General features: G+C 50.1%; 1 protein-coding gene across 1 annotated transcript in view; it reads right to left on the bottom strand.

Moving 5' to 3' along the window:
• Window positions 1–9,071, bottom strand: part of LOC101664473 (melanocortin 2 receptor accessory protein) — a 20,698-nt gene extending 11,627 nt beyond the window's left edge. Inside the window, exon 1 of the mRNA XM_004711324.2 lies at window positions 8,665–9,071. Within this exon, the coding sequence (XP_004711381.1) occupies window positions 8,665–8,770 (106 nt within the window). The 5' untranslated portion in view covers window positions 8,771–9,071. The remainder of the gene's footprint in view (window positions 1–8,664) is intronic.
• Between the last annotated feature and the right edge of the window lie 3,975 nt (window positions 9,072–13,046).

Raw genomic sequence — 13,046 nt, 5'->3', positions numbered from 1 at the left:
TATCTTTTGATAGCCGGGCACCATCAGCTTTCTTCACCACATTTGCTTATTCACCCGCTTTGTCTTCAGCAGTTGTGTCGGGAAGGTGAGCATCATAGAATGCCAATTTACTAGAAGAAAGTATTCTCGTGTTGAGGGAGTACTTGAGTGGAACTGGCCTCTGATCTTCCTGCTTCCCACATCACCTCTCTGTGTCCTCGGCGTGCAGCTGCCTGAGTCTGCAGAGGGCCCTAGCTAGCATCGGACTTCTGGACTCGAGTTGAACTGGGCTGGGTGCCTTCTTGACCTAAAAGTACAGCTTGGCATAAAGTGCTTTCTTATCCATATACGAAGGTCCCTGGTGTTGTTCTCTAGACAGCCCTGCCTAACACAGGTGAATGCGAGACAGATTCAACTAGACGGCAGGGGAAGTTTCTTTTTTGTTCTTCTCAAGGCTTCTGGGCGACACAGCCGTTTGTAAGCAACTACTACCTGAAGGGCTGATGGTTTGAGTCACACGCAGACAGTGATGCTGTGGAGGTGGGCAGGGCTGGAAGACTGACCTCGGTCAAGAGGACCCCTGTGGAGCAGTTGCACTCTGACCATGGTTGCTGTGAGCTAGGGGGCAACTGGCGAGCAGTGGGCTGTTATTTAAATAATGTGGAAACGGGATCCCTGGGGAAATTGCTCCCTCTTCTGAACTGTTAGAGAGATCTTCCATGAACGAACCCTTGGGAAAGGACAGGGATGGCAGGGAGGGACTTCCCAGGGCGGCTAGGCACGGGGCTGGCTTGCAGTGTGGCTCTGTTTGGGGAAGAGTAGTCAAGGGAGTGGGGGTGGGGTCCAGTGACTGCTTTCCTGGATCCTCTGAGGAACAAAGAGTTCTCCTTCTGTTTCTCAGGGCCGGTGAAAGGAGGGGCAGTGGGCAGTTCCGTCCCTGGAGAGACTGGCCATCAGAGGCTATGTCCGAGTTAAACTGTGCTTCTTCAGGTTTCCAACCATTGATGGTTTGGAAGTAGGTGATCAGGCCTTCCATTGGCAGCTCCTCTGGATGGACTCGAACTGTCCACCTGAGGGTCAGCAACTACGTGTCAACTGCCCCACAGCAGGAGCTCAGAGGAGGTGGGGTTGGAGTTGGATGCTGGTGGGAGAGGGGAAAGGCATCCCGTGCCATCTTGCCAAGGACCTCCCTCTCCACCTCTGCTCCCATTGCCGACAGAAGAGTAGCATGTGGACAGGTGACAGCCTTGCGTCCATCTTCTGGGCCAACTTCAGAGTCTCTGCTCCTTGATGGCTCTGCCTCCCCCTCTCCTCCTTAACAAGAAGTGTCCGATAGAGCCAATCTCTTTGTTCCCAGACCCTTTCTGAATTCTCCCTGGAGGCCAGGGCTGTGTCTTAGCTATCCCAGTTCCACCATCTGCCAGCTCCAGAGCTCCTAGGAAGCTCAGAGGATGTTTGATGAAAGTATCAAGAAATAAACAAGCCAATGAACGATCGAAAGAATGGAAGGCATGTTAAGTGTTTGTGAGGCCGTGATCTAGAGATGCGGGAACGATGAGGCTTTCTACTTCATAAAGAGTTACGGTCTCTAAAGGCTTGTTTCCAAACAAGCAGCCATTTAAGTGATATGTCAACTAAGTCCACATGGAAGATGCACACCAACATCTGTGAGCAAAGGATTGTAAATCATAGACTAATCTGAAGTCGAAGGAGGGGATAGTATCAGAGCCTAAATCGTGCGATTCTGGTTTGCATAAGGATATGGATGGCAGTGGAAGCCCCAGGCACACAGGAACTAAGCTGCCTGTGCTAAGAAATGTTTAAGGAAAATGTCTGAGCTCATATTAGTTGTTAAATAAAAAACAAAACCCACTGCTTTCAAGTCTGACCCAGAGCAGAGAATAGAATGGCCCCATGGGTTTCCTAGGCTGTAGATCTTTGTGGAAGCAGCCTGCTTCATCTTCTCCTCAGAATGGCTGGTGGGTTCAACTTATCAGAGTTGCCATTAAGCCAAACACTTGTCCATTATACATAATACGTTCTACACCATGCTTAACACTCCTGGGACACTTCCTTGTTGTGGTAGTCACCTAATCTGGTGTCAATTTAAGGATTACGAGTGTAGGGGTGTAGTCTAGCCTGTTAATCTGGAGGTAGCCAGTGAGACCTCTGTGTGGGCATGGCCTTCTCCTGAGAATTCTGGGAAATCCAGTAGTCCTTCTTGGAGACAGGAGACACTATCTCTCTCAGTTCACTCCCTTGGAGACTCTCTACCGACACGGCTACTCCCTGGGAGACATTGCAGCTGACAAGACACATGGAACTATGCTAGTGCCCTAAAAGGATAAGCAACATGGACCTACCCTGTTGCAACCAGACCTCTGAAGCTGGAGAAACCACCGAGAGACCTCTGCCAGCGCTGAGATTCTTACAACACCACTGGATCCAAAGACTTTCTACTCGCTGGCCTGTGATCGTCCTGTATTTGGCATCATTGCATGTGTTTCGTGAGTCCGAAGAGGACTTTATAGATTGGTATCGGACATATGGGCTAATATCAGACTTATGACCTTGGACTGGACTGGGTTGGGATGTTTTCTTAATGTACAATTATGCTTTATCTAGAACTCTCTCTTATATACATAAGTGTGCTTATGAATTTCTCTAGTCTACCCAGACTAACACACTTGTTCAATAGTTTATAAGTAGAACTAAAATGGTTATAAGACGTGAATAAAGGTAGTTGTGGTACAGGCTGTGAGTTGTCCATCTCAGTGCCTGCTCCTGTGTTTTCAAAGTAAGAACGAGTTGCCATCAAATGGATTCCGGCTCATGGAGAGCTGATGTAGGTCAGAGTAGAACTGTGCCCCAGAGAGGCCCCAGTGGCTGCTTTTTCACAAGTAGGTCATCACCAAGGCTTTCGTGTGAGTGCCTTGGGTGGACTTGAACACTCAACCTTTCAGTTAGCAGTTGAGTGCCTTCCCTACTGGCACCACTCAGCTGGGAGCATGGTTATCTGAGATAAAGACTGCATTTCCCAGCCTTCCTTTCAGCTTGGTATAATCAAGTGACAAGGCTCTGGCCAATAAGGTGTGAGTGAAATAGTCACAGGACACTTGTGGGAGTCTTCCCCCAGAGACTGACAAAAGTGAATCCTTTGTCCCTTCTTTGTCTTCACTGCCTTCTGTTGTGGGGACACGGTGTAATGGCTGGACCATGACTTGGAACATGAGAATAAGGGACAAGTCCCAGCGATGGCCAGGAGCTGGAAGGAAGTCAAGTTCCTGGGGATTTCAGGGTGCAGACCCACTGCCCCAGGCCTGTGGACATTTTTACTTGAGCGAGAAATCAGTTTTTGTTTCAAGCCATGGTCGCTTTGGTCCTGGGTCCACCGTCGTCCAGGTGCTTTATTGAATCAATAAAGACACCCGACGTTTCCGATGGACACACTTGAACTTAAAAACCCAAATGCATGCTGACCTTCAACGTGACCACCCTTCCTCCATCGTCATGCTGTTGCCATTAGTTGTTGTTGAGTCACCACTGACTCGGGGTGACCCATGTGTGCTGAATAAAACTGAGAGGCTGAGACCTTTCCAAATTAGACTGGGGCAGATTGTGTGTGGGCTGCTGTGTTTTCTTCTGAGATGCCCTGGGGGAATTCGTACCAGCAACCTTCCAGCTAGTAGTCCACAGTCAAATGCTTCACCATTTGCACTACCCAGAGATTCTTCTCCACCATCAAGATTCAAACTCACTGCCACCGAGTCCATTCATGGCGATCCTATACGACAGAGTAGACCTGCCCTGTGGCTTTCAGACTGTACCTCTGTTTGGGAGTAGAAAGTCCGGGCTTTCTCTTGACAGCGGCTGATGGTTTCAAGCCGCTGACCTTTCTGTTAGCAGCCCAACCCATAACCCACTATGCCACGAGGGCTCCTTTCTCCACCATAGTGTTACATAACTTTCCCCCCAATACATCTATCCATCTAACATTTTAATGTAAAGATTTATTCTCAAAAGGGCTAGTTTGTAATAACCCTCCCCCCAAACACACACCCCAATTTTGCTATTTGAGGGACATAGTTCATTTTGGACACCCAGGTGTTACCCATCAGCTTAATCATTCACTTAATTCACCTGACTTGTTTAGGTGATTCTTGACTATTTCCCAAAAAGGCATACATAATTCCATAGAGTTTGCCTCGGTCATGGAAGGCAGCTCCCAGAAGTGAACCCTTCCAGCCTGGCCCCACGCCCCACCCCCCACCCCCGGGGCTGCCGGGATGGGAAATTGGCTCCGAGGCACACGTTCTGGTGACTGTTTGAAAACCACTGTCATGGCTTCTGTCCTATGCCAGGGACTGTTCAATGAAAAGTTTGATGGCATCCTTACGGTTGTCACTGAAACTGACAACTCCGAACTAGAGAAAAGCGTTCTCGGCCTTTGCTCAGTCTGAATGAGGAATTCTCGACACGGCGTTCAGAAGTGATTGGCCAGTGGCCTGTTTGCTCTTGGGCCTCCCAGCTCTCCGAGCAGCAGGCCAACAGGCAGCCTATGATTGAAGCTACCAGAAGCAGCGCATCAGTCCATACGAGCTAGGATCGATCCTTCCTGTCCTATAATGAAAGGGAAGAAGCCATATTGGCCCAAGAGGTGAATAGTGACAATCTAACACCAGGCACTCCCAAGGGAAATCAGTCCACCACGCCGCTCCCGGAAAAAGCACATTTGAACTGCTCGGGGGGAATAATCTGTATAGCCACCCTCAGATTGCAATCGGGCTGCTTTTCTTCTAAGCAGGCAGCTCGGGGAGGTCAGACAGCCAAGCGCTCGACTACTAACCAAGAAGTTGAGCCCACCCGCAGGTGCCCCCAAAGACAAGCACCTGGAACCCAGTTCTACTCGGGAACATGCGCGGTCCCCATGCGTCAGGATCCACTTGATGCTTTTTGCCGTTTCATCTTTCCTAGGCTTGGCCTCTGAGAGGGGGACAGATGAAGGCCAGACATGTAAGCAGGCAATGCAGGACCAGGCCTCTACCACTCCGGAGCCAGGTGAGGGGCACTTTCCGTCTGGTTGGCAGTGCCAGGGCATTCTGACTTTCCACAAAGCCCAAGCCTCGCCAGGGGAGGAAGCCTGTGAAGTCCTGTCAGCCAAATCACACTGTATGTTGAGTGGCAGCCCCAAGCCTTCAACTGGGCACTGGTGGCTTCAGAGAAATGCAAATAGCTCCCTAGGCGTTTTCTGTATCTGCCCAGCTGCAGCAGAACCTCGGAGCCCTTGGTGGTGCTGTGAGCGGAACATTGGGCTGGTAACAGAAAGGCTGGGCATTCTGACAGTGTAAAGATTTCCAGCATTGGGAGGCCCATGGAACGGGTCTGCTCTGCTCGGTAGGATCGCGTGTGTTGGAATGGACTGACACGCAGCAATAACCTTCATGTTCTTCCAGCTCAGCTGGTTGGCAGTTACTGTTGAGTAGACGCTGGCTCTTGGCGGGCCCACATGTGCCCCGAGTAGAACTGTGCTCCACAGAGCTCGCAGTGGCTGGTCTTTGGGAGGCAGGTCACCAGGCCTTTCTTTGGAGGCACCTCTGGGTTGGGCTCTACTTGCTAACCCTTCGGGACGCAGCCAGAGGTATTGACCACTTACAGCACAGAGGTGAGGGGCTCCGCTTGCTGGTCAGACCTGGGTACTTTGCTTTCTGCCCTCTCCTCTCTGCTCAGCACAAGACTGGACCTAGCCTGCGCTGCCACTTTTCAGCCAGCCGCTCCGCATGACCTTCCTGTGAGAAGATCGAAGAAAGCACTCGGCTTCCTTGTCCTCGCCCTGGCGCATGAGATGGAGGGCTCCCAGGACTGCGTCCAGAATGTGCCTGTCTTGGAGCTGCCTCCTGCAGAGAGGGCCGGAGAAACTGCGATGTGATGGTTCTCAACTTCCTGACTGGCGAAGAGCCCCAACACAGAGGGCCTGGAGAGGTATAACGAGTCGGATTTTCCAGCAGGAGTGCTCATCTGTCATGGTTAATGTTAGGTGTCATCTGGCCAGGTGATGATTCTCGGTGGCTTGGCATTTACTGGACGGAATGCACATCCGTAAGATAGTATGAGACTCACTTTCCATGATATGATTGGATGTGAACAGCCAATTGGCTGAAAGGGGAGTTTCCTTGAGGGTGTGGTGTGCCTCCAGTATATATATATGTCTGGCAAAGCTTGCTCTTCTTCGGCCCTGAACTCTTCTTTGCCACTTGACCTCTCATCTGTGGGGTATAAGCTAGCAGGGGTCTCTAGCCTGCAACCTGATCTATGGATTTGGGACTTGCTAGCCTTCACAAGTGTGTGAGCCATGTCCTTGTAATCAATTTATCTCTATCTCTATCTATCTATCTATCTATCTATCTATCTATCTATCTATCTATCTATCTATCTATCATCTATCTATCCTCAGTCTGTCTGTTTACAAAGCTATCTATTGTATGTAAGTCTCACTGGTTCTACCCTAGCGAACCCAGGCTAAGACACATGCACTTTGCAGGGAGCCTTTTGCTGGTCATCACCTGGACATGTGCTCACCTTGGTAGCATCCCAGAGCCTGCCTGGAACTGCCTTTTTCTGGTCATCACAGAATCGAAAGTGAGGCAGTCAGTGGTGAAGGAAGCAGAGAGAGAGTGGGTGATGGAAATATCTGGCTTTGTATATTGAAAATTTCCTTAGAGTAAATTTCTTTGAGCTCAAATTCTGAAAACAAATGTGGGCCTAGAGCCTTTACTTGACAAGCAATAGTGGAGAAGTTTGACTATCCCTGAGGTCATTGCTTATAATCATTTCTAATGTAATACTGGAACCACCCTATACAATAAGGATTCCAGTCATTTTGAATTAGGACCTATCTTACCCCGATATGGCCTCAGGTAAACTCAACTACAAACATCTTCAAAGACTCTATTTCCAACCGAGGCCCCATTCATGGTACAAAGGGTTAGGGCTTCAGTACATCTTTTCATGAGATGCAACTCAGTCTCCCACAAGCACTTTCTGTCTGCTTGCTGAAATCCAACTCACAGGTGCGACTGCTAATGGTCTGATGCTTAGCTTTGAAGACATAGCTTCTCTTTGTGGGTGTCTAAGACCTCCAACAGCGAGGGGCCCTAGAAGGCATTGATTGGCCTCTTCCTGAAGGCATCAAAGATCCCCCACCGCCATACGCATCCAAGGTGTCAGGGAACCCAGGGCCCAGGGTCTGGTCTCTCCCTGTGGTTGTCAAAGACCCCTGACGTTTAGGGAGTCTGAGTGCCCTGTACCTGGCCTCTCCCTAGGATGCCCAAGACCTCCAACAAGAGCTAAAAACACCTTCAAAGACCCTGTTTCCAAACAAGGCCCCATTCGTGGTACAAAGGGTTAGGGTTTCAGTACATCTTTCCATGAGATGCACTTCGGTCTATCACAAATACTTTCTGTCTGCTGCAGCTGAAGTCCAGCTCAAAGCTGCCAGAGCTTCCAGGGCCGGGCTTTTCCTGGCAAGGGTCCTCCCTGGCGATCTTTTAGATGGAGGGAGCCTGGGGAGGCAGGTGCTGTGGAGCTTCTCACTGCCCCTCACTCCTCTGTTCAACAGGCTGCAGACGCCAACTCTGGCTCCCATGCGCAAGACAGAACATCTTTCCAAGCTTCACCCACAACACCAAGAACATCAGCCATGTTTCCCAGAACCGGAAGCAGTTTGTGGTTCGAAGGGCAGGCTATTCAGACTGTGGGCTCTACGCATCTAAAATGACCAACTCTCAGAGGGGCCAGGGAGATGTTTGGAGCCCCGGCAGTGGCTCAGCAGGGTGCTGGGCACACAAGAAGACCTGGGTTTCTGAGCCTGAGTCAGCATCTCAGTTCAATTTGAAAAGACTTTCCTGAACGCACGCGCACATTTCATCCCGGCCAGCACTTGCCCCGAAGTTCTGAACTTTGTACAAAAGGCATTCTCCTCGATGGCTATGAAGTTGGTTCCGGCTCCCAGCCACCCAGGGGTGGAAAGTACGAGGGGGCTTCAGAAAGCTCGTGGAAAATCAGAATGAAGAGATAATGGAATGTTTCCACGAACTTTCTGGAGCTTCCTCGTACAACTGTGCTCTGCAGGGTTCTCGAGACTGTGACCTTGACCTTTTAGCTAGTAGTTGAATTATTGACCTTTTGCGTGCGCGCGCGCACACGCACGCGCGCACACACACACACACACACGCCCGAGACCCAGTGTCCAAAGTTTTGTGTTTGTTTAGTTTCTTGTACTCATGTCCTCAGCTAACGTGCTATCTACCCGAGTAACTGGAAAGACCATGTTTTGTTAGTTTGTTTTAAAGGACCTAATGGTACGGATTGTTTCCTGCTCAGCTGCTAAGGGAAAGGCCACCCAGCAGCTCTGTGAACAGCCTAGCAACCTGCTCCCGTACAGATTCTAGCCAAGTAAGCTCTCGGGGCTCTCACACACAGTCGCTGGGAGTCAGAATCTCAACTTGACAGCGCCTGAAAACACAGCACACACACACACACACACACACACACACACACACACACACACACACACACACCCCTTAATAGATCTGGGAAATTCACTTCTCAACATACAGAGCCCATTGAAAAACCAACGAGGGTGAATGGTGAAGAGGCCAGCGGCTGGCGGCTCAGGCCTGCACTTACGCTTGTTGGCTTTCAGCTTCCTCTCATCCACAGGAACGAGGTCCAGGTAGTCCAGGTAGTATTCATAGCTGCTGCCGGTGGTCGAGGAATTGGTCCTGTTGGCCATGCTGGCAGCACCGGAGCCAGCAGGCTTGTCGGGGCCCCTAGGGGGAGATGTCCTAACTGATTTCCGGAGTAGTCATTGAAGTGTCACTGTGGTGTCCAGGTTCAAGGCCTGCCCAGGATCGATCGAGGACAGTTAGGCTGGGAGAAAGGCTGTGTGTGTGTGTGGTGCGCCCCACATTCCCGGCACACAATCAGAGCCTCTGTGGCTAACACTCTGAGACAAACAGAGCTGAGAGGTGGGAGAATGCATTCCGAGCATTTCACTCTTGTTTGGAAATGATGCCGGCCTCTGGAGAGAGGAGATGCCGACCAGGGCCAGGAAAAGCAACCACGTAAATCACTGAGAAGTTCATCAAACCAGAGCCCAGACCTGACAGTGCCCTTGACTTACTTTAAGGCTGCTCTTGGGAGGATGAAGCAACCAGCACATCGCTGGCTGACTGGTGATGTCGGCCCTGAACTTGGTAACCTTGCTCATGTCACACATCCCATGAATTAAAGCCAAAGGCGCCTTCCCCTCTCCCCACCGCCCCTACCCTCAGATTGAGAACAGCCGCTTGGCTTTTATCAAAGTCCCTAAGATCCTCTGAGGGTGGGGACCTGTTGTTGTTGAGACTGAGGGGCTGTTGAGCTGGGGGGGAGCTCTCCCGTGGATTGAGCTCTTGGGAATCCGGGTCCCAGGGTGCGTCCAGCTCCCTGCTGACGGGGAGTGTGCTGAGGGGCCTGAGTGGGCTGGCTCCATGTTCTACTCTCCGTCTGTGAAGATCACAGACACTGTCGAGAAGAACAGCCATGGGAGGAGCTGCCCTTGGCTTCCATCCTCGTGTTTGGGACAAGCAATTCCAGCTGTGAGGCCGGAGGGGAAGCAAGCACTCTCACTCTGTGTACCAATCAGAAAGCAACTCTACGGAGCGGCTGGTATTTCAGAAGTAGATCTCCAGGACTTACTTCTAAGGGGCCTTGTGTTTGTAACACCTACTCAAAACAACACCACCAACAGCAGCAGCAACAAGCTCCTCACTCATAGTGACAGGTAGAACTGCCTGTTTAGGACAGGTAGAACTGCCCCTGTGGGCTTCTGAGACTGTCGCTCTTTATGGGAGCAGTAAGCCTCATCTTTCTCCCAAAGAGCGGCTGGTGGTTTGGAACTGCTGACCTTGCCGTTATAGATCAATTCCTCACCATTAGGCCACCAGGGGTCCCTCCCAGGGCCTTTACAGAGTTTAAATTAAGAAAGCCAGGTAGAACATTTACAGCACTTCCTTGCCCGTGATGGTGTTGCTGTTAGCTGCCATCAAGCTGGTTCCGACTCCTGGTGACGTCACGTAGGCTGAGAAGGCCTGATCCATTGGGTTTTCCGGTCTGTGGCCGTTCAGAAGCAGATTGCCAGGCCTGGGTGGGTTCGAACTGCAACCTTTCAACTCGTAGTTGAGCACTTAAACCATTTGCACCAGCTAGGCAGTTGGTAAATATTAGCTTCTATTGGTTCCTCAAGGCACCCTGGTGGTGTCGTGGGGGTGCGCTGGGCTGCAAACCATAAGGTGAGCAATTTGAAACCACCAGCCACTCCTCAGGAGAAAGGTGAGGCTCTCCACTCCTGGAAAGATGTGCAGTCTTGGCACCCCGCAGGGGCTGTTCTGTTAGGGGTTGGAATCCACCGGATGGGAATGAGTTTAAATTGATTCCTCACCAAGCCAATTAGTGGCCGAGTCCAGATTAAACCCCTGACCTTGCAACTCCCAGTTCAAGGAGCTTTCTTTGGCCTCATGCATTCTTCAGGGGAAAATGAGTGAGACATGGACATGATGTAGGAAAAACAATATATTGCCAAAGGAAGACCATATGACATTAAGACACAGGCACATATCTTAAAAAAAAACAAAGACTCATTCTCAACTGGGAGTTGAAGGTCAAGTGAATTGACGTAGAATATTGGAGAAGAGCAATGTGACTAAGGAGAGGTTCAGTTGCAAGACTGACTGAAAACTGGTTGACAAGAAGAAAGACATCGGGCCTCTATCTTTGAAAGATTTGGTGGAAAAGGAACAAAATCATGCCACCGAAAGAACCTACTTCTATCACGTCAATTCTGACTCACAGCGAGCCCATGGAGGGTGTCCAAGCCTACACATCTTACACAGAAAGAAAGCCTCCTCCTCCCTCCAAGGAGCTGGTGGTTTTGAACCCCTGACTTATTGGTTAGCAGGCTAGTACCTACCCAACAGAGCCCCCAGGGTTCCTCGCTCTGTCTTTAGCTGGTCACAGATACCATTGTAGGGCACTTAGCATTTATCGATCCAATTTGCTCGATATTTTTCTCTTCTTATTTGGAACTTGGAAGGTTGGCGTCAAGAGGACACAGAAAATTGATAAGTGGAGTGAAAAGCAAAATGATCGAGTCCGGTGAGAAGGCTTGCCTTTCTGTTTGCCAGTCCAAATCCTCAAATGTAGGGTCTGGGTTGTCCAAGACAACCCCCTCAGTGCCACCAGGCATCAGTGCCCTCCCCTTCTCTGAGTTGTCTTCACGATCCTCTTCACTGACCCAAGCCAACCACTCCACATGCAGGCAAAACTGGTTAAGGGAAACGGAAGAAGGACTCAGGTATTAAAATCATGGTGTCGGCAAAGAATATTGGATAGTCCGTGGACCACCAGAAGGACAAGCAAATCTCCTTTGGAGGAAGCTCAGCCTTGGAAGTATCCTTAGAGTGTGCTCCGTAGAAGTGAGGATGACCAGACGGCATCTCACATGCTCGGTCATTCTCAGTCCCTCGGGAAGAACGTCATGCTTGGTAAAGCCCGGGAAGCGCAGAGGAGGAACGCTCTCAAGGAGGTGGTTTGCCACAGTGGCCGCAGCAGTGGGCTCCCCTGTCACAGTGAGGGTGGCCCAGGACCACGCAGGGTTTCCTTCTGTGGTCCTGTGAGTCGGTCACTGTGAGTTGGAATCAGCTCAATGGCCCCTAACCACACCGACCACTGTATGTATTTTCCAGGAGCCCTGCTAGCAGAACGGTTAAACTCTTGGCTGTTATTTGAAAGGTCAGCAGTTCAGACCGCGGGAGAAAAGACCTGGCGATCTGCCTCCATCAAGGTGACACTGAGGGGCGGGTCACCCCTGCCACACGGAGTCATGATGGGCAGCAGTCAACAACAGCACAAAACCATGACCACTGCTCGGAAACATATTTTGAAAGGTAGGTTTAATAAACTGCATAAGGTGTGCAAGACTTCAGTGTGTAGCTTGATGAATCTTACACAAGCACACATCTGGGGAGCCATGATCCAGATCAGATAGTGAACCTTTCCATTTTGTCAACAAGCCCTCCTACTCCTTCCTGGTCAAGTCTCTCTCCTAGTAAATCACAGAGAGCCACTCTTGACCTCTACCATTCACACACCTCTACCCTCATAAGCGTGTTTCTGTTTTTGAGCTTGATGTCAGCGGAATCCCACACACACTACATCCAGCACGCGCCCTTCATCTGCGTCTTTCATTCTGCGTTGCGTCAGCAGTTGCTGGCTCGTTGGTATACGGCGCAGTGTCCGTTGTATGAATATGTCATTATGTGATTTATCCACCTTCCTGTGCACGAGCATTTGGGTTCTTTGCAGTTAGGAGCCATTATGAATCAATGGGCTATGTGCACTGCTTCTCCTGTCTTGGGTGGGCATAGCACAGATTTCCCTTGGGTAGAGATCGGGGTGGAATCAGTGAGCATAGTGTCTATGAGAGGACGTCACAACAGTAGTGGAAAAGCGGAATGGAAAGGTGCAAATAAAACATATAAGCTGTACTTCTCCACCAAGGTTCGTAAGCCATGATAACAGCCAGTTAGTCCCTCCCAAAAGAACCGAGGGTCCTAGGAATTTTACCATGTCAAGGAGCTTTTTAAAAATTTATTTACTTTATCAATTGAAGAAAAATGAGTGCCCTTTAAAGATTTTTTTTTAAAGATTAGAAAACAAGAAGTCAGAGGGAGACAAATCAGGACTGTAAGGTGTATGCTAGTGCTTGCCCACAGGGACTTGTGAAATCTTGCCCTTGTTTGATGCGTGGGATACACAGTAGCATCGTCATGGTGGACTCTGTGGCCAAGCTTTCTCAGGGACTGTTCTGCAAAAGCTTTGGCAATCTCTCCCAAAAAACTCTCCTAATAAGATCGTTGGTCTTACAGAAAGGCGACAAGTAGAGTTCCTTAGGCACCCCCAGACTGTTCTAGGCTCTTTGTTCTTGGCCTGTCTGCTTTTGCGTTGACTGGACCTCTTCCACCTCTTGG

Source organism: Echinops telfairi, unplaced genomic scaffold (assembly GCF_000313985.2).
Source record: "Echinops telfairi isolate 266 unplaced genomic scaffold, ASM31398v2 ScPeMD7_7469;HRSCAF=8507_0, whole genome shotgun sequence".
Classification (NCBI taxonomy): Eukaryota; Metazoa; Chordata; class Mammalia; order Afrosoricida; family Tenrecidae; genus Echinops; species Echinops telfairi.
Note: the sequence above shows the minus strand (reverse complement) of the source record. Positions and strands in the feature narration are given on the sequence as shown.